Below are 23447 nucleotides of genomic sequence, written 5' to 3'. Positions count from 1 at the left end.
ATCGAATTCTTTGTGTAACTTTAGACAATCAGTTTTTAAACAATCAAAATTTCTTGTTTTATGTTCTGGTTGAAATGTTTGTTTACCAGAACTTTCTTGGATTCAGTATTACTTAAGTTAAACCAATGCACCGATAATTTAATTTTAAAAGAATTGTCTTTTTTGTGATGAATATTCTTACTAGTAAATTTATCCAATGTTCGAATCAAGAAAATACGAAGTTCAGTCTAAAGTCGTTGCAGGAAAACAGTGCATGTTGCAAAAATAGCTTGTTGTCCTAGTCGTTTTATGCGTAGTTTAACTCAATTACGGCAGGTTTTTTCTGGGGTGTAATTTTTACAACTCCAGAAGGAATTAATTGAATGCCTGCCTGCCAATGGTTGTTGGCCTTGAGATGTTTAAGTATGATAGCTGAATGTTTTCCTCGTTTCTGTTTCAAAACAAGAGGACTGGGATTTACTTCTCAGTTTTGAAATGTTCAGCTCCACTGATATTGCTAGCTACAAGAACTTTTACTATTTTATCTGATCTGTGAATTTATTTGGTTGTTGCATTTCCATTCCAGTTTGTGAGTGTTTTTACTTAATTCTTAGGATTTGTAGTTTGGTGGATGATATGAGTTGAAGAATCAGATGTAGTGAAACAACCTTGAGTTTTATCCATAAGAACAATGGTAAACCTCAAAACACTTTTACTCCGTTAGTCATAGAATTATGGTTGGTGTGTCACTTTAAACAAATGAATATTCACATCCAAATGAAATTTTGATTTTATTTTTGAATATTCAAACGAAAAAGTTCTAAAAAGTTTGTGATTTTTCTGAATGGGCAATAAAAATATTATAAAGAACTAAAAAGTATTTGGATGCATAACAGCATAAATGCTTCCCCCATTTTTATATGACACAAAATAAGGATGTAAAACAGTTTCCTCTTACTGCTGTCTCCATTGGTACCCCCAGTGGTACTTAGATTCACCAACAAACTGTTTCCAAATTTCTCTGCATCTTCTTCTCTCCTTTCTGCTCAGGTTCTTGTTCACCTGGTTCCTGCATCTTAGCTTTGCTCATCCATGGGGTCTTCTGGGTTTTTCACAGAATTGTCTTTGTCATGGTGCTGTCCTCTTTGCTGAAGATGTACACCGTACACCTGATCTACTTCATACCTCAGCAACATTTTTGTTACAAGGCTAAAACTCAACATCGCCGTCATTACAGCTATATCTTAAGGAAAACTATCTTATTGTCTACATATTGCACATTGAATAAACAGCAGTTAAGAGAGAAAAAATATCAGGAATTTAATGGTTGTACTTTATTTGGGGGTCTGTTCCTTTTCTAAAGGATGAATATCCATAGACGTCTTAACCCACCATCTAATAAACCCATTCATAATGCTGTTTATGTACCAAGGAAAACATTCACTAATCAAGCCGTATTTGTAACTAAATAATTGAGATTTTATATTGGTCTGTATTTTTCCTCTCTTTTCTGCTTACGAATTGATATTCTTTCTTTCTCTTCCTTACAAGTAAGGCTAATCATTCCACTTTGTTTGTCTTCAAAATCTGAATTAACGACTATTTAAAAATGTTTTTAGAAACACTTATGTTATATTTTGAAATTAAAAAAGTTGTATTCTTGAGTTACGGAAAAGTACTACATACTTATTAAAAATTTTAGACGTTTTAGTAAAGAAAATTGGCACCATGTACTGTACATTTTACTGACATTTTGATGGAAATCTAAACTGTTGTTTAAACGGATGAGAAATGATGAGTCTACTATGGGCATGTCAAAGGTGACAGCAAGGAAAAGGGAACTGCGTCTTCAATAGAGAGTGGTGGTAAAATTTATCACGGGTTTTTGTGCACGGCTGACTGCACTTTTATTGTGTCTTATATAGTGCATCATATAGCCTGAAGTCACTCTGAAACAATTTACTTTTGCAGCATTTATTTAAAACATAAAGCTTTATACGTGTTACAGGAAGTAGCATTTCGGTTTACATATTTTGTATATAAATGACTTAATACCAGTGAAAGGTAGGATATGAAAGATAGCATATAAACGTATCAAGGATTTTAAATTAACTGTAAACAAAATATCGGTACCGAAAAGTATGAAAATACTCATGTATAATAATACTAGTCATACCTGTGTATACCCATGTGATTTCCTACTATCACAGAACTATCCTTGTCACAGCTCTCCTTGGTTATTGGACCAACATTCATCTTTGGATCAACTTTAGAATGATTGGAATTTAAGTTTATACGGGCAGAACGATCAAATAAGGATTAAAGTAGAATATTGCAATGTACATATCATAGCATTTACCAGATGAGTAGATTTAGACATAGGTGACAGAAAGGCACAATTGCAATTTCATAAAGAGCATGATGTAATAAAATCAAACTGTTGTGAAATTGTAACATTTCAATAGTATGATACAATTTTGTCATAGTTTGTCCCGGCTGTAGTAGACTGTTATCAAATTATCTTGTTAGCCCTATCGAAGAGAACAAGGAAAGAACAAAGGTGAAATTTATCATTGAACAACAAACTGCAACAGGTTGATTTACCGATTTTGAATGAGGCCGGATTAGGAGATGTTGAACTCCACCGTTCTGGTGGTATTTAGGGAATTCGTGACGGCAGCAGTGGTTCTATGTTTGGACAGGTGCGCTGTGATTCGTTCAGTTTACTCAGCAGTTTTCTACGTAAACCTGTGCTGTATGTGTGGCACTCGATCAGAAAGGCAGAGAAAAAGTAACGTTTTAAGAAAAGTGAAATTAATTGTTTTAAAATACTAATATTTTGCACTCCACTGTTTAAATATGCTACTCAACGCCTTTAGTATGCAGGAGCTGCTAAGTTATGATTTTTTAAATCCACCTTATTTTGTTTTATAACAAGTCAGCAGCACTCTCAATATACCAAATAAATGCACCTTTAAAGTTATTTACTTACGAGTACATCAATAATTTTATCCTACGGGTAAGATGTTTAATTGAGTTTTAACAATTTCATGATTTGTCCGAGCCACCTATTCGAAAATAGCCTAGGTCAACTGAAACGTCTCAAGATCAACATTTTATTGTTTTGTTATTACTCAACATAAATCATTTAGAGGAAGGTCAGAGTCTTAATAAAGCAAGTGTAATGGTTAGTGCTTTGATGTTAATTTTATCCTTAAAAAACCAAAATTTGTAAAATTGAGTTGTATGCAAGAAGGAAATATTTCAAAAATTTTTAATCTTGATAAACTTGTTAGATTTTAATTGTTATTGCACAATTCTTTATTTTTAGTGCTATTTAATTGAATTTTACAATTTTTCAACTGAATTGGAATTGAATCTGACCAGGTGTTTGATGTGATCCCAAAATCCGTTGAGTCTCTACATTTCATATTAAAATGTAATCACAAAAGCCTATTAAAATATTCCATGATGAGGAACCTTGTTTTTTTAAATTTTTTAAAAATTGGTGTCTAGATTCAATAAAATAGGTTTTTTTTGTCTTTTCTTTAATTGAACATGTTATGCAACTATATATCAAACTCCAGCCATCAAACATTTTAGGAGAGTAGGTTCAGTATTTTTACATTACATGTTATTATAATTTTTCTAACGGTTAATATTGCCTAGTAGTTTTTAATAGTTTTTTAGTGGTAAAAAACTGAACACTGGCTTGTACGTTATAAATAAAGCAATTAAAATCTGTAATTGATGATCATACAGCTAAAACAGCATACTTCTCTCTTTGTGAGGCTCATTTTCGATATGGTCCAATAGTTTTGGGTACTTCTGTTACAAATTTGAAAAGGATCTTTGTCCTGCAAAAAAGGCCATTAGGATCCTCTTTGACCTTCAAAGCTGAGAATCCTGTAGAGAAGCTTTTAAAGCACAGAGCATCTTGACAGTGGTTGCTCTATACATTCAGGAAGTAATCCAGTATGTTGACGGTTAAGATCTGCCAAAACTGAATAGCATACACGAACACAATACAAGACATGTCACTAAGTACATTCTGCCCAACCACCATCTCACATTGTATGAGAAAACCTTTGTACATGGGTAGGAAATTGTTCTACCATCTTTCCCAGGACCTGCGTTGTAAGAGTAGAAAGGTTTTGAAGACTTCACTACACAGATGGCTCCCAGAACAACCCTACTATAGCCTGGAAGAATTCCTACCAAATATATTTTGACAATACCACAATTATTATACTTTTCTTTCTTGATGATATTTGTAATCTTTATAATGACAAATAAAGATGATTCTGATTTTAATATAGGTTCACGTTTAATTTATTATATAACTGATTTTATGCTCATTTTCATAAAATTATCAAACAATAACTTTAACATTATGCATAATGCAAATTTAAATATAAGTCCTATTCCTAATAAGTAGTATCGGATTTAGTAGAAAATTCACCAGCATAAAGTAACTGGATATGCCTAAAATGTTAAACACTATTGGTTTCAAACTAAAATAAAGGAGGTAACATTGATTTTTATTTGGAATTGTTTATAAGATCACTTGAGCAAGTGATAAGCTATGATAAAAAAAGTGTTTCAGAGAGAATATCATTTATTGCACATTGAATGAGTATTGAAGAATACAATTAGATACTTATTGAAAACTGTTATTGATGTCATTGTTTGATCTTTCCATACATTTGGGAATTCCTTACTTACAGAACTTGTTTACTTCTATATCAAAGACTAAAATTCCATTAGGTCATTGATATAACCAATCAGCTGATTATACGAGTATAATGGCCTGTGAACTAATCCGGACAGTACTAAACATAAAAGAATAAATTGGTTTCAAGATACCATATCAGACATAAAAATGAATCTTTTGGTTTATTATTGTTTAATGCGTTTCCATGTTTCGATAAAGTAAAACCCACCTAATCACTTCGGAATTTCAGACCAAGTGACAGACATGTCTGTTATTGCAAAACTATACATTTTGAGGTCTATTGATGTTTGTCTTATATGTTTTGTGGTGATTAGTTAAAAACATTTTTTTTATGTAGGACAGTAGTGTAACTAAGCTTGGCTTTGGAGGATATGAACCTGCTGAAGCGTAAAAACTCAGAGCCTAATTCAAAGTAAAAAAATTTAACTGTTGTATACAGCAATACGCCACAGTTTTACCTGTACTTTATTAATTTTTGGGGAATTTGGGGTTGGTTCCATAGCCCTCATTTCCCTCTCCCCTTAATTGCGCGCATGAGATTGGTTATACACAATACATTGAAATAAATTTGTTCCAGAAAGGATACGAAATTCTGCTTCGATAGTACTAATAGTTCAATTTTGCTTATACTGGTTCATGGTATGTCATTGCATGATGTAGTCGTACTTTATGAAATTTAGAACATGTTACTATTGTCTGTGAAAGTATTTTCTATTATATAATGGGGGTTGTTTTTATTTTTATTAAAAATGTTATTCGTACCATGGAAAGTCATCAAAAGCAGGACGATTTTCTTAACTTGGATTTTCAAACCAAACACTGATTTAGCACAGTTAAGGTATGATAGATAGGTAAGGTAACTAAAAAAACATTCAGTAATGATTGTGAAAAATTTAAATAAATTTTCTCTTGTGTGGGTGGAACACTTTCTATACCATTCTCCCCCCCCCCCTTGTCCCCTCTGTTGATGCAACCCTGGCTATGAAGGTCTGGTGGGACATGGCCAACTCTCGTCAGTATGCCATGCCCTAGTCAACTCTACTCATTGCCTTGTCTGCGGCCTTGTTGCACCCAGAACCAGTTTTGTGACCGTTTACTTCCTAGTTCTCTGTATACCAATCAAGTTGTCTCTTATGTTCATAATAAATAAAGTGAAGATTTAATGAAAGTATATTTATTTTCAACCAGGCATGTGAAATCAATTGTAAAAAAGCAGAACTAGAATTTTCCCCATTTTCCTGTACACAGTGTTGGTAAATTAGACTATTGTGATAGAAAAAATTGTTTTTAGTAGAAATATCTGGTTTTGGACTGTTTAGTTAAAGAACGTAGTTTTGGAAAATAATTAACATTACAAAATTTTAGCTATCATTAAACACATTATTAGTGATATTAATTATTTAAACCTTTGTTGTTGATTTGCACTTAATAAAATACTTAGGAGCACTATTTACAAGTTCACTATAGATAAAATTATATATGATTAGGTTTGTGGAATAGTCAAAGGACTCTATTTATCCTGTTCTATGTAAACCCTCAGGGCATAGAGCAGAGTGAACAAGAGCCACAACTCAAATTTGGCTTTTGAATTCCATTAAATTCTGCAGAAGGACAAAAAAATCCTTTTTAATGTAATGAATGGTATATGTTGCCCTTGCAATGTATATTGTACTTTGTGAGCTTCATTGTGTGTACTAGACAAATTTAATTCTCATAGTCCAAATACAATGAACAATTTTGATTCATAATCATTCAACAGTGCAATCTTTAAAATGTAAGGATACATTAAAACAGTTTCACACTTACAAGTTATAGGGTATTTTTTAATATTTCACACAAAAAGGAAAAAATAATATTTTTTCTTAAAAAAGTTGATATCACATGTTTATATAAAATGGAAGAATTCAGTTAATTTTTATTAAAAAAATAACCTCAGTGTCACCGTATCTTACACAAAATAAACCTAAGTAAATTTTATCTAGTACTATAATCACTGAACAATATGTGTGTACCATATTTAGTTTAAAAAATGTTTTATGGGGTTTTATGTAAATGTATTGCAGAAACAAAGTTCCAACTATGTGTGAACATTAGCCAAATAAATGATTTGATAAGTTGATTCCACGTCTGTAAATTTGCTAAATTTTACCAGTTTATTTGTGAAAGTTGAGTTTCTTATATTTAGAGACAAAACTTCATATTTTTCTGTTTTTCTTAAAATATTGATACCTTATGTTGCAAAATATTTGTGAAACTGAACAAAAATCCAGCATTGATTTGTTATATTACAAAATTGTCTATATTTATGTATGATTATATGTATTGACCATGACAAAATGAAGTTATGACAAACCGGTATGAGGTTGGAGTCCATAAAGGTGTAATTTTTCTCATTTTGAAAATGTGATTTATTTTAGATTGTTTAGAATACATTGTTTGTGGGTAAAACATACAAATATAAATTATATACAATTTTCAGTGGTTTTAATAAAAAAAGTGTACATGTAAAATATATTTGTCATTAAACACCTGACTTTAAAAAAAATCATGATGTTTTTAAACATTTTTTTGTGTGCAAAACCTTGTTGGTCCTGCTTTTTTTTTGAATTTATATCATACACATGACAAACCCTTTGAAGATTTTGTCTAATTTATGACAGCATAGCATTCTGTTCAGCTTTCTTGGTTTTGCGATGAACTAAAATTGTTTTTTGTTGGTTTGAATATTGTTACAAGATAATAATTTACCTTTCATTTCAAGTTATAAAGTAATAGAGAATTTTTTGTGTACTGATCAAATTTCTCCAAAGTAACTGTTGGTTAATAAAAATAACTGCTAATACATTTATAATTATTATATTGTTTACACTTTTTTAGATTTGTAATAGACAATAGACAATAGAATTTTATTTCTCAGTCAATACATAGTGTACATAGAGAACTGTCATAGATTTCAATATAAAGTCATAAGGTCACCACTAAACATTTGTATAAATAACACAAAGTTAACCAGTTCTTAATATAAAGATTTAGTAAGAAATATGAAACATTGTTGACCATAAACTATCAGAGTCTAAAACTACTGTTACAATTTAAAATAAAAAAAACCATATTTTATATGAAAGGGTCGTCAAAAATTTCATTTACCAAATAGTATGCTTTCATTGACGAAGTAGTTTTTATTTCCTTTAAAAACCTTTTGCTGTACACCAATTATTTGTTGCATTTTAATATTTTATTTATTATTTTACAAATCATATAATTTATAGATTTTTCAAATTTGGAGGAGCTATGTTGTTTTATCTGTATAAAATTATGCATGGCGTTATGTTTATTGATGTTTATATCACAAGAAAAATTATTTTTATGTTGCGTGTAATATCTGCACAACTCATACAGGTATAAACTCGATAAAGTAATGATTTTTGAATCCTGAAAAAGCTTTCTGCAAGGATCAGTGGGGTTTTTTTTATTAATAATTCTTACAGCTCTTTTTTGTATTAAGAATATTCTGTTAAAACGTACTTAATTTGTTCCTCCCCAGATTCCTATTCCATAGTTTACCAAACTTTGGAACAAAATTTATTCAATGTGGCATGAAAATTTCAAATTAGTAATCATTGAATAGTAAAAAAGTAATGTTACAGTGTACAGATTATTACATATATAAATATGTAAAGCAATCAGATTAAAGATTTGATAGCCAAGTAATGTGTCATACATTTGATATATCAGCTGCCCTTTCATACCATTGAGAATGATGTCACTTTGAATGACTTAAGTTTGCACATTAGACTATTATACTGTTCGCTTCTGATGCGAAATCAATGTGACTAATAATGACAATCAGCATTAATGTGGCGTTTCGCTTCTTTATTAACGTGTCATTGTTGTAAAGGCAGTTGTTGTTGTATGAGTCATTTTATTTATTACTTACCGTTCCAGAAGCTATTCAAACTGACATTAAGCTGTATTTGTGCATTACTAACAAGTAATTGGTAGTTTTGAAATTTTGATAGTTTTCTTGCAAATTTGATGCTGCTGGCAATTTGAGGATTTTTAAACTTTTGCCTCGTACATTGTAAGAATTATTTTTAAACTTATGATATTAATATGAGTATTTGGACTAGGCATTGCGCTACAATACTGACCTTGTCAATACTTAAGACAGTTATATGATTTGTGAAGGATATTTTAATTATATTGTATACATTGACGAGCACAACATTATTTGTAGTTGTAGTTTGCAAAAAACTTCTTGATTCTTAATTTCCAAGTACAGATTAACGTAAGAGCCCCACCATGCCACTCCGTGTTGCTGAGCAGATGGGAACAGTTCCATGGGTTTTTGTGTCTGTGTTAGGATTGGGTGGAAGTGACTAATGCAAATTTATCGCTTCTAAATCATTATATGTTTTACTTGAATTTTTAAATCCGTAGATTCAGGAAATTTACTCTTTGGTTACATACTAAAGTAATTAATTGAAGTATAGCCCTGCCCTAGAATTAATTATTTTTCTCAGACAGTAGGGGTGGATAGGGCCAGTTACTAGAAATACACTACTATTATGTTATAGTATTGTATAGTATAGTTTCTTTTATTATCCTTAAAAGGTTTACCTAAAATTGAAAAAAATGATATAATATCCCATCCATATGGTGTTTTTTGTAAGCATCAATTGTGACAAGACTGATTTGGACTAAATTTGTCACGCATATGTAGTTAGTAAGTAACTAGATATGTATTTTTCATGTAAAAAAATTTAAATTATAAATCTAAGGTTTTGCGCTTAAAAAAATTAAAATTAAAAACATGCTCTCACAATTTTGATCTGATTTATTTAAAATCCGTTTAGGTACCTAATAGGTGCACCAAACATGTCCCAGTTGAGAGGTATCAGTTGTTTGTTGCTCCCGGCTTGTGCAAGCGTATCTTTAAAGTGGCCATGCTCGCTTATGCCAATGCATAAGCGAGCATGGCCACCGTCAACACGGATTTCTTTGAAAAAGGTACTATTGAAATTGGTATAAAAATGACTAAATAGTTGGTATCTTATGCATTTTTTAAAAACTATACCGGTTTTTTTGTTATTAGCCTTTAACACTTTTAAACAGACGCCATTTTGAAAGTCGTAAAAAGGATTTTGTTAATATTTTATTTTCAAAAAGGTATAACAAAGGTTAATACAATTCTCAAGTTTTATAATTTTATTTTAACTGGTTCAAAAGATTTAATTTTTTTAATAAAAAGCACATGCAGATAGATAGACGGAAAATTAAAGGTTTTAGGATATACCTTCATATGAACCTTATTGCTAATTTTTATGTGTTGAACAAAATTCTAAAGTATTAAAATTTACTTTTACTGGACACCCTGTATAAACTTATACAACAAGCAAAGGACCCGACAGAATACTTGCATACATACATACAATCCAACTATTTCCATACATGGTAGCCATCATGGCTTGAATACTTATCTGCTGTCAGGATGTTGGTGAGTGTAATTTTACTGCCATTTAACTTTTTTATCCCAAAATCATAGCATTCTTTAGAAGCTACTGGACCAAGAGCTACCTATGTACCAATTTTCAAATCCCTAGGACCTGTTTATTGAGAGTTATTGCACATACGGACAGACAAATGCACAATTTTAAGAAGAACCTGTTACGTTAAAAAGGAGTAATTGCCATTGATTTCGGTGAAAAATATAGTTTAAACCACTGAGTGCTCAATTGACTTCTAACATAGAAATCAATAATTGATGTTGTGCCCCAATTAACTTGTACTGTGTAATTTATTATGATTGTTATCTCAGTTAGTGCATCTGATTCAATGTTCTGGTTCAGTTCTGTTGGTAACACATTTAGACACTAAATTAAATTTTTCCGACCATATCAATACATTAAATAAGAAACTTAATTCAACCAGGTATGCTCTGAGTATACTAGTTAGAGTAACATCTTTGGAAGTTGGAATAGCTGTATATTATGCCCATGTATACTCGATGTTGAGTTATGGAATTACTTTGTGGGGTAATTGCTCAGATGTGCAAAAACTCTTTACTAGTCAAAAATAAATTATTAGAACGATAGGTCATTGCAACTCAAGAACAACATGTAAACCGTTATTTAAAAAATTTAATATCCTTACTTTGCCATGTATATATATTTTTGAAATGCTTAAATTAGTACATAAGAATCCTGATCAATTTGAAAAATACAAATTTAATCATAGATATCACACAAGAAATTGTAATTTGCTTTGATATCCGATATATAAACTAAAAAAAATGAAACTAGTCCTCTTTATCTAGGTTTAAAATTATATAATAATATTCCATATATAAAAATATATAATAATTCCATATATAATAGGCATATATAAAAAACTTCCCTTATCTACATTTACAAAAAAATTAAAAGAAGCACTTTGTCAAAAAACATATTATAGTGTAAATTAATTCTTTGAAGATAGTTTATGATGAAAACGAATAATAAAAATATATCTTTTACAAAAAATGTAAAATGGGTTTAAGCCTTGGATTTAATCAATGTTTTTTTATGTTTTATAGATCAATGTATCAAAAGTGATTTTTTATATGTATGAAAAGTAATGTTTTAGAATAAGTTTAGTTATGTAGTTTTTAATCATTGACTATGTACCAGTTTTAATTACATTGTGATAGCAGAAAACATATTGTACAATAAATATTTGTCTGTTGTCTCTTGTCTATTGTAACCAACAAGATTTAGTTCACTTATTGTAGTCCGGAAACCATAGTAAATAACAGGAACTACAGGTATCTCTTGTGGTTGAACGATTGCTACCTACTGTAAAATACCTATCACATATCGTATAGTAATGATAACGATATTGTACAAAACATTTTTAGTAAGAAATAATATTGTGATGATTCATGCAGTTTAAAGATTTTCCCAGGACGATGATCAAATTATTTTCATGAGAAATTCTGTTAAAATGTCTGTTCATACATTTACAAGTTGTGTATAAATTTATTAGTATGGATTTATCAGAGTATTGAAATTAATTTCTAAACGAAGTTTATTTTAAGCTTTCTCATGCTGTTCAGCTGGAAGTGTCTTCACGAAGTCATTTATATTCATGACTGAGTCCAGGCTTAATCTGATGAATCGTGTGAATAATTCAACAGTTTAGGGCATTTATATCTCGAGCTTATATTGTTTATAGTTAAAAAATTTCCATTGTTATTGCATAACAGTTCACTGTGTGTGAAAACCGAACCGGTTTTCTAACCCTCGTTTGAATGTAGCATTAAAAAACTTAACTTTTTTAAGACTGTCCAAGTTTGGAGATTATATCTGAATTATCCTTCTCTTACTGATATTGTAATTATAACAGAATTTGCATACACATAATTGAATACATTACTTAACAGACAGACTACTTCTTAAAGTCACACTTCAAAAAAAATCTTACATTAAAAAAACGGCAAGATGTAGGAGGGAGACATTATACAAATAAAAAAATGTAACTTATTAAGGTTAAATCTGTTAAGGCATTAACAGATTTAACCTTAATAAGTTACATTTTTTCATTTGTATAATGTCTCCCTCCTACATCTTGCCGTTTTTTAATGTAAGATTTTTTTGAAGTGTGACTTTAAGAAGTAGTCTGTCTGTTATTTTGTACATGTAGACAGATAGGTGTATTTAAACTGTGTGCATGAACTTACCATTTTAGCTGTATATACATTTACTTTCGTCACAGTTTCTTTAAAAAAAAATATATAAATTGTATGATGGTCTCTAAAAAAATAGATTGTTGTTTTTTAGTGGTTGTACCGTATGCATTTTGGTGTCACAAAAGTCAAAATAGTGATAATCAAAAAATGTTTGTATGTATGAAAGTACAATATCGATAACAGATTGATTTTATTCAATATTAAAGTTGTAGCTCACACTTCATACAAGTTTACATTTTGTAGCTCTTTTATCCAAAAACTATATTTTTAGAAAAACATTTACTAGTCTTAATCTAAACTACGTAACGTTCTCAATTAACTTGCATTTTTTAGCAGTGATCAGTTTAAAACGTGTTTGTTGTACAATCTTTGAAAAAATAATGTTTACACATAAAACCTGACAAATTAATTAGTAAGTGTTTTAAAGTATCGATAATAATATCAATTAATAATAATAATTATTATTATTTTTCCAGTGTAAAGAAAATCAAAGATATTTTATAAATCTAAAAATACTTTATACAAGGTAAGTCGTAGTAAAATATTTCTAAAATATAATTTTTAACCAGTATCGACAAACTAAAACACCATCTTCAGTTGAATGATTAAAAAGTAAACATTGTTTAATTAATTTGTTCATTATTAAAAACAATTAAGTTAATTAAAAATATATAATCAATATGTATCAAGGAAACAGTGTACAACACCAAAACACGTTAATGGGTTAATTGATGCAATGATTGTTCAATGATTAATTGTATTGTATTTATTCAGTGTTACATAGGTTTACATAGCGTTACATAGGATTAGTGTTACACTAAAACATGTGAACCAAAAGATAGTTGAAGATTCCACCATCCACAACTTTCAGTGTAAAACCTTAGAAATACAATTTGCAATGTGCATGTGGAGAATGCCACATTATTTTCCTTCACATCTTTAAATTAATACGTGAGATTTTAAAATTTGCTACTTTAAAACATAATATGTATAACAGTGAGTTATAGGTGATGTTAACTCCTATAACTAATACTCTACCGTTCAAAGCAATTGCGTAAATGTGTACTACGCATTGTTATATTGCTCCTGTTTTATTCTGTTGTCTGCCGTTATATTGTGCAAGAAGCATTTCTATGACAACCGCACATTGCTCAAGTAATTTGGCGTTTTCGTCAGCAATTCCTTGGTCCTTAGTAATGACGGTTTGCTCCTTGATGAGTTCGCTGTAGTCGCACAGTGCAGACAGCTACCGCATTGTTGCATGTCGCCCGTCCTGGAGTATTTTCTGGTTTTATTTCTAGTGTTTATTGTACCATGGAAATATCCGGCTCACAAATAGACGATTGGTTTCGTTGTGTAATGAAAACACTGACACGGATTGTGAAAGTTACTTCGTGGAACATATATAAAGACACTAAAATAACTTTTTTCTGCATAACAAAGTATATATCTAAACTCTAAAAACTTGTCTCTGTAAGAAAGAGCAACAAATTTTAGCCAAACAACATAATGTTCGGTACAAAAATAAAACTGTTAAGTGGTTAAAATGTGACACATTTTCAATCACAGAACAACTGGAGGTAGCAAATAAGTGGAATCAATATGCTATAACTGTGATCCGGTGGGGTGTTACGTCAATTTGTCCACCCAGTGCTGTATCTAAGAATAGTAATGAGATCGACTGTGAGTTATCAGCGTAGAACTTTTTCTTCCTTTTATTTTTAGTGATGGCAAGATGACATCTAAAGGCACAATAAATTACTGCACTAAAATTCTTTAAATAAATAAAATAATTTAGAAAAGAACGTTTATTTAATTGGATACATAGATAAAATGTATAATAAACATGTATTTGCTAATTTCATTTTTTATCACGTTGCAAACATATTTCTAATAGAAAAATATTTTGTGAAAGTAATTTTTATTTGATTGCCATTGTGTTATAATTGACAAAATTGAAACAAATTTGAAATCGCATCAACAGTAACATTTTGAAATAGGCTAAGTAAAAACATTTTCAGAAGGAAGAAATATATATATATATATATATATATATATATATATAAATATATAAATATAAGGTAATAAATTTACCTTAAAGTTGGGTTGTTTTTATGTAACTCATAAATGTTTTAAGTAAAATAGTACTTTGTTGTGCAGTGTATTAATAATAATTACACGTTTCCCATATACATGCATATTTTGTACTAGACCTCTCAAAATGAAAAAATTATCATCAGACAGTTTTCAAAAACAAATTTTACATATATTTTGAAATTATTTAAGGAGTATAAGCACAAAATATACATTTATTTGGAAATGTGCAACTATTTTTATTGATTTTAATTGTTCCAAGAATCATTCAATACTTTATCGCTTGTGAGTCTAAATCAAAATTAATTAGAACTGAGTATATCCTCAATTTGGAGTAAATTAAATGGAACAGTGACAAGTTAAAGGCCCCCTCCCTCTAAGGCATGGCCCTGCTCCAATGAGCATTATGGGGTCAGAGACTGGGTTCGCTTGCATGTCACCAGGCAATAACCAGAAGTTGCGTTTGTGTACTGGGCTAGTTAACCGGCCATATCAACATGACCTTCGCTCCCTCCCCCACCCACCTCCAGCAGCAACACTGCAGTGGCAGTACAGTCCCTGCACAATCATTTTGATTTCGGTATTTTAATGGTGCTCTTAATATTTATTTTGTTCACAAGGAGCGTTTCATGAAGAACTGTAATTTTCTAATGAGACCAAATATTCAGAGAAAAAAGGTTTTGATTACAGACTCACGATTATTTTACTAAGAAAAACCATTTTCTTGACTTAGCATTAGTAAGATTAGAAAAAAAAACTAGAAGTAGTCATGTATAAAGATTAAATTAGTCAATAAACTGCCTAAAAATGCATGAGATGTGCCCTTGAAACAGTTAAAAAAAGTAGTAGATAGATGGTTGAAGGATAATATTTTTTACTCAATTGACAGCAATAAGTTTTTAAGTTTTGGCCTGCAATATTAGTACATTAAGTTTTTAACGTCTGAATTTTAATTATGTGTTTGTCTCATTTTAATAACTATTATATGTCTTTGTTGTTATTGTAAATTTTATTTTATTATTAGTATTTTAATCTCAAATCACTTTGTTTTGTCTAAATGTGTTATGTGTAAAACAAAGTTTATAATATATTGTAATTAGGCCATTGTTATGTTGTAATATCATTGTATTGTTAATTTGTGATTATATTGTATTTTAAACAATATATAATAATTGTAATTGTTAGTAAATATGAACAAAATAATTATAATCCTATGACTTTGTCAAGTACACTGTTTGTGTTTAAAGACAATAAAACAAAATTTCTTGATTCTTGTTTCAGTAATTTTGTCCAAGGCATGATTTCTCTGTTTAATCACTAAGGGGTTTCTAATATTTCTGAAATACAGCATCACACAAAACTTACTTAAGTAAAACTCTTGATGTTCAGAGATAGATTTACAATTACATAGAACAAAATTAAGCCGTATAATAATTAAAACCGGTGCAACCCTCTATTTTGTAACATAGTTACTAAGTTTTGGACAATTGTGTAATTTACTTTTGGTTTTACATTTTAAAAAACTGATATACTTAAATGAATATACCTAAGTCAGAATTACACTTGCGGGGTCAAGGAAGACCTCTCTGGGACTCTTGCCATCTCCAGAGAGAAAGTGACTGAAAGCGGTGCAGCCGGTGAGAAGAGAATCCTGGGTAATTTGAAGTGACACGGCTGGTTTTGGCTCATTATCGTATCCGCACGATGGAAAACCACATTCATTGTCAGTAACGAATACTTCTTGTAGAGTAATGAGTGAATAGTACTATAGAGTGGAACAATATTTTTGTAATTTTATTGTATTTTTATGGAGTGTGCTAGATAAATGTAAATCCCTCTCTATCTTACTTCTTACTTTCTACAAATGCAATAAATGTGAAAGTTTGGGTTGGACATTTATCCTTTCACTGCAAAAAATGTGCTGAACTAATTGGGTTGAAATTTCCTAGAAATTCGTTTGAACATCAAAATAATATGTTTACATTAAATATGCATATTGAATACATTATCATAGGGCTCCCATCCTATTAAATTGTAAGTGCTCATTAAGTTAAGGCTATGGTCATTGGCTATGATATAGGAAGTGTTTAACGTGAAACATAGGACTTTAGAACTCCGGGAAAAACTTAAACATCCAATTATTCTAAAGTACATATAGATAAAGATGGGAATATTATCCAATGACCAGCTCTTGTCTCAAGATTACATAGTATGCCATTTAAAAAAGAATTCTCAATGACTCCCTGTGGGCAAAGTTAGTTTTAATATAAATCAAATCCTTTTCTCTCTCTTGATAAAATTGTGTTATCACTCCCACAGGAACTGATTGTTCATTGGTTTGATGCCTACAAGGCGAGATATTATGTTCTTTTTTCCATTTTGTTCAAAGTGATTGTGGAGAGCTTTATAATTACAAACAAATTGCTTTTAAACTTTTATCAAACAAATAATGATTTGAAGGCTCTTGGAGCAATTGGACATAAAAAAAAAAAAATGTAGTAAATGTTATTAAAAAAACACTGTTCCAATGTAATTTATATTTTTTGGACAAGACTTTTCTAAACCAAAGGTTTTTGGTGTACATTTACTACTATTTTAAATAATGATTTGTATAAACACCAATTAGGCCTATCAAATACGGTAATTATTCAACTTATTGAATTATTAATTGCCACCATGATGTTATTTTTAAGGATCAGTGCTGGATGGTATGTTAGGCAGTGTTTGTGTCAAAAGTGCAGTCATCTATAAATTTTTTTTGAAGTAATCTGTTAATTTAAGCTTTAATTTAACTTTGTGTGAATTTTTTCTACATATTAAGTTGATAAATTTTATTTTTAATTATTACATAGTATGTGTATATTTTGGTTTATTTTTAAGCATTTATTTTAATTTAAAATTTGTTATTAGTTAAGATCATTCAATGTACATATATCTGTATATTATATGAGGTTGAGTGGTAGAGAGGGCTAAATAGCTCTAACTCCACCTCTTAAATAAAGGCATATTTCATTTTTCATTTTCATTTATTAATTAGAAACCTAATTTATTGCAGAACCTAATACTGAGGTCCTCTTCAGATTTATGTGAAATTCCATCTGAATTCTTTGCTTTGTGTGAAATTCACCTGAATTCTTTGCTTCGTGTGGAATTCACCTGAATTATTTTGGCATTTTTCCAAAGTAGAGAAATGATTCTAGCAAGCTGAAGATGATAAGCTTCCATCCAGAAGATACATTCCATTGGACTTCAGCCAGATGGAACAGTCATAAATATTTCCAAGAATAATTTCTTTGAATGTGCTAAGTCTCAGAATATTACATCATCATTGCAATAATCTTTGTAGGTTTCACTAAAATTGTTTTCAATTTTTACTAGAATAATTTCTACGAAGAAACACAAATAAGTAGTCTTCTTTCTTGTTGTGATTGTATCAGATTTATGGCCTGGTAGGCAAGTGTCAATTAGGACAGATGAAAGAACACAACCTAAGTTTTTTTGAAATTCATAGAGGAATTTCCTTGCAGAAGTGGATTAATTCTCATCAACACTAATGTTGAGAATAAATGAGAGAAAATGAGAGAGCATTGGGGCACCAAACCTTCATGAGCCCAAATAGTAACATGATGAAGAACCCTCTTTCCATTTATACAAATCAAGAGGGATGAAGTAATCAATCTGTGATCCTGTTGTGTTGGTCATATAGATTTTTGATTTATCCAATTTAAAGAAGGTATGGCACGAATGAAGATGGGATTGATCATGGTTGAAGAATAGTGTCATTTGTGTGTTTTGACCTGCATTCATCCTGACCTATTTACATGTTATTATTATTAGACTGACAATGTTCTCTGTCCACAGGCTTATGAGAGGAGATTTCCCACATGCAAGTTGATCCCCGTTGTGCTGGCGTGTGACATCACGTCTGACACAACATCAGCTGATGGGGCAGTGAGAGTTACCGAGCGTCGGTGCAAACTCAATGTTGATGCACCATTCCTCATCAAAAAGGTACCATAATTTAAGATAACATCTATTGATCGTATGTTAAGAATTATCAGAAAGCTCATGGTTTTTCTTGTTAGAAGGTTTAACGAGAAACCAGTCTGAATGAAAGAATGACAAAAATTGTTTGGTTTCTGTAGAGAAATAATCAGAACAGTGTTCAACACCTGGAATTATTTATATTAACAGTCTCCCATTATATGACATGATTTTGATTGCAAATGGTTTACTAGAATAAGCTTCTTATTCATTTTCATACCGGACTAATTTAAAATTTCCATACGAAACTTTTTTGCTGACTTATCTGAAATGCCAGCTGGTATGAAAAAATTATGATGTTCCAATCATCTTTAAAATTAATGTACCTGATCAGAGAGTAGTCATATTGGTACAGAGTTGGATTGATATTCTTTATCAAAAGGGTTAGGATTGATACACCTTACCAGGAAGAACTCAGATTGGTACACATTATTAGGAAGAACTCGGATTGGCACAAACTATCAAAGTGAACTTGGATTAGTACAGAATGAGCTAGGATTTGTACAATGTATCAGAATGAACTCGGATTGGTACAGCTGACCAGGAAGAACTTAAATTGGAACAAATTTTCAGAGTGAACTTGGATTGGTACAGTTTACCAAGAAGAACTCAGAAAGGAAAAAATTATCAGAGTGAACTTGGATTGGTACAGTTTACCAAGAAGAAGCTCAGAAAGGAACAAATTGTCAGAATGAACTTGGATTGGTGCACATTGTCAGAGAAAAACCTTAATAGTAAACCTTATCAGAGGGCAGTTACATTTATAAATCTAAATGTACACACTAAATACAATTAAAAATTAATGAGGAATGATGTAGCATTCTTAAAATTTAAAGTGAATGTTCAGGTTTATTCTTTGATACTTAACAAACATGTTGAACTTGTTAAAGCTTAGTTTCAAACAAATTGCAGTATATACAAATATTAATTTCTTTTGTTTAAATCATTTTGACCTTGTGACATACGTGTGAGTAATATTAATCTATTTAAAGCTATATTTGTAGATAAAGTTGATAAATATTGGTATAAGAACAGACAAATTCTCAATAATAGGAAATGTATCTTATGAAGAGACAAAACGTTTAGTACTTCTTCTGTTATGATTGAATAATAAATAACTAAAAATTGTTTTATTGTTAAACTAAATCTATATATATATATATATAAATGCGAATATTTGTTTGTATGTTCCGTTATAACTTTGGAACCAATGCACGAAACATCGTGAAATTTTGTACAGTGATTCTACACGTTCCTGGAAGTAACATAGGCATACATACTAGAGTAAATTTGGTCCAATTTAAATAGTTTATTTAATTAATTTTTGAATTATAAATCGTTGTTGATGTTAGAGTGTTTTATATTGGATCCAACAGACTGCGCTACGACACATAATACAAAGCGAACTGATACTTAACAGCTGTTAATACTTTCAGCTGAAGTTCATCAAAGAGGCAGAAACATTTGTTTACATTTAAAATTTAGAAAATTTTTATTGTAAAGTGCTTGATCAGTAGTGTAATGCAGGTTGCATAGAAGACGTCATTGCCTAATTTTAAATTCAGATTGCACCAATGATCAATAAACTATCTAATGCAATGAAAATACTATTAAACGCTATTATGAAAACAACCTCATTGTAAAAATCCGTGAATGTTTGCACATAAGGTAATCGAATTTGGTTACATGGAAGGTAAATGAAAAGAGCCGAAAGAAGACACTTTATGATCGAAATTGGGTTTCTTTGATACATTTTCTTGAAAAACATCCCTCGAGATAGTACCTATCAGTAAAATATCAAATTCTACGGAGGGCAAACTTTGGTGCGTTGCAAAACGCCGTGTTCGTACACAAAACGTTTGAACTTTTCCTGATCTTCACTTGACCGTGAAACTAAGTAACGTGTTCTCACAACCGTCAACCAAGCCAAAGCGAAGCGTGGCCGGTTTCAGCTAGTGTTCTTCTCTTATTGTGCCCCTATCTGTTATGATACTTCCTAAATAACAGAATTCCTTCACCTTTTCAAGTCTTTTTCCTTCAACTAACACGTCTTTGTTATTTCCTTCCCTTCTCTCTACTTTCATTACTTTACATTTTTGTATGTTCATCTCTAAATCATATTTCTTCGCCACTTTTGCCCATTTGTTCAACTCTCGTTCTAACTCTTCTTCCCTATTTTCCCATATCATTATGTCATCCGCATATGCTATCGTCTTAAGTTCTTCTGCTCCTCTGTTTCCTTGTACTTCTAGAATAATTTCATCCATTATAATATTGAAAAGGAAAGGCGACAATATGCTTCCCTGCCTTACTCCTCTCTCTGTTTTAAAAGTTTCTGTATAAAAAATTTTATATTGATGAATACCAATTTTCAATATTGTAACTTAATTCATGTTTGAGTAATATATTTATAGAGAGAATACAACAGACAAACAGATAAACATAAAGGATTTTAGGATCTATATTTATAAAACTGGTGTATCTATAGGCTGAGGATCAGTTCATATTCTAACTTCCTGGGCTTAATTACTGTACTACAGGGACAAACAAAATAATTAATTTAAGGGATTTATCTTTGGTAATTCACTGTAAAACAGTAAAATGTAAATTATGAAATCAATGTTGATATTTATTCCTTGAATTATGTATTTGACATTGGAAATTTTTTATTTTAAAATATTTCATCTCATTTAATATTTTGTGAAGTTAAGTATACAAAATTAAGTTTGTAATTTTATTATAAATACACATCGTTAATTCCCCTTACCTCAGCCATAGCTCATGAGGGAGGTTAGTTTGGATATAAAAAACTGTATTAGAGATCTTTGCAATTGAGTCCTTGACAGAAATGGAAGCAGGGCAAACCACTTAAATTATTCAAGGGGGTTGAACAATATCTCTTAGAAACAGCTCTATATGAAGTGGAGGGTTTTTACGCAGACTATGAAATAACTTGGAAATTAATACAAGTATAATTGTTATGATAAAAGCAATATTAGAATCTTAAATTAAAAATAATGTTACCACAAAAATATATGTTTTAATAAAAACAATGTAATTTTTTGGATTTTGTATAAAATGACTTTTTTATCATCTCAATTTATTTATGAATTTAAACTCTTTTTGGAAGATATCTGGTAATAATTTTGTTTTTTAATAAAATGTGATACCTTTGATATATTCACGATGGTGAAGGGTAAAAAAAGTCCTCAGTGAGTATCACTTGGGGCAATTTTTTGTCTCGAGGAAACCTTCTCGGCAGTGACCGTATACTTGAAGTATTCTTTGGGTTTTAAAACATTTATCCAGCATATTTGTATCATATTACAGGAAGAAAGATTAGTTAACTTTTACTGGAGTAAGCATTCATGATTCTTCTTACATTGACACTAAAGTGATGTTGGACTGGATTCTGTGTGTAGTAATAGAGAAGTGCAAAACAGACTGGTGACGATCTGTAGGGGTACACGCAAGGGCCATGGTGACAGGGCAGCACTGCTCCCACTCATCGGTTTAGTTTAGTTTAGTCACATGACATGTTTGTCCCTGTGTTTGAGAGCAGTAGCGTACTTCTAAGTACAGCCACAATTGCGGTGATAATATTATATCACAGTTGTTTAAGTAGTCCAGAAGCTGGGAACCGATTTCCATTGTGGGAAACTGAGGGAAAAACTTCTCCTAAGAATAAAATTGATTCAGCCGCACTAGGTTTAATGCAGGGCAGAATGGAAGGGTATCGAAAGAGTTAAAAGTATAACATGATAATTTTTTCCTCAGATTATATTTTTCAAAGCTTAATACATTTAAAACCAATCGTCAAACACAAATATTTTTAATCAACGCCAGCGAACCGTCAAAAACGTTGAGACTTCCAGTCTAGTTATTAAGTTGTCTGGTTGTTATATATCTATTATTTATGAGCCTGATGGCCTGTTTTAAGCGTTCAAGATAGAAAAAATATAATTATTTTGAGGAAAAAATAATTGTTTCATATATTTAAATGATTTGATACCCTCCCATTTGAATCGCTACCAAAACTAGTGAGGCAAACTATCAATTTCTTTCTACTGAAATAAGTTCCTCTATCAATAAAAGCAAAAAAAAACCAGCTTGTATGCTTATACAATGAAAAGTGGCTCTTGGCTGCTAGACAAAAACCAAAAGTAAAGAGGGGAACAGAAAACATGATTTTTATCACAGGTCACAAAACATTGTAAGAGAAATAATGGTTCAGTCCAACATCCACTTATTGCAGCGTCTGAAGTCAACGCTGTGACAGATTTGATTCCTGGAATCTGGAATCAACATCCATCTGAAGAGATCCAAAAAAAAAGTCGACAACGAAGAAGCTCAAAACTAACTCTCTACATCGTTACGACATCAGAGACACCTGGACTACAAACAAATGTAATCAAGATGAAGTGATGTTCTCATTGTCTCATCAGAGTCTCATACCTGAATCCAGGTGTCCCTGATGTAACGACGTAGAGAGTTAGTTTTGAGCTTCTTCGTTGTCGACTTTTTTTTCTATCTCTTCAGATGGATGTTGATTCTAGATTCCAGGAGTCAAATATGTCACAGCGTTAGACTTCAGACGCTGCAATAAGGAAGGTGAACTGGAGCTAAACTTAACATTCTTATTGAATCAACTCTTCCCATTATTACTATACTTAGAAATAATGGATCACAGGCTTTCCGATATGTTTTATTTGTAATACAATTTGCACATAATTTGAGTTAGCATTTTTGTGAGTAGCATGTTAACCACAGTTTAAGCCGATTAAAGAATAGTTTTAACAGATTTAAGCATGAAATATCTTAGGATGACTGTAATTGAACTATGGATAAGAAATGTTAATTGTAAGGCAT

At 30.8% G+C, this 23447-nt stretch overlaps 1 protein-coding gene across 3 annotated transcripts in view; it reads left to right on the top strand.

Annotated features, from left to right (window-relative positions):
* LOC124367934 (SEC14-like protein 1) overlaps positions 1-23447 on the top strand; it is a 111888-nt gene that overhangs the window by 7730 nt on the left and 80711 nt on the right. For all 3 annotated transcript variants that reach the window (XM_046825145.1, XM_046825144.1, XM_046825143.1), the window contains exon 2: positions 18396-18545. In XM_046825145.1, coding sequence (XP_046681101.1) covers positions 18396-18545 — 150 coding nt within the window. The remainder of the gene's footprint in view (positions 1-18395; positions 18546-23447) is intronic.

Source organism: Homalodisca vitripennis, chromosome 8, assembly GCF_021130785.1.
Source record: "Homalodisca vitripennis isolate AUS2020 chromosome 8, UT_GWSS_2.1, whole genome shotgun sequence".
Classification (NCBI taxonomy): domain Eukaryota; kingdom Metazoa; phylum Arthropoda; class Insecta; order Hemiptera; family Cicadellidae; genus Homalodisca; species Homalodisca vitripennis.
This window is presented reverse-complemented; position numbering and strand designations above follow the sequence as displayed.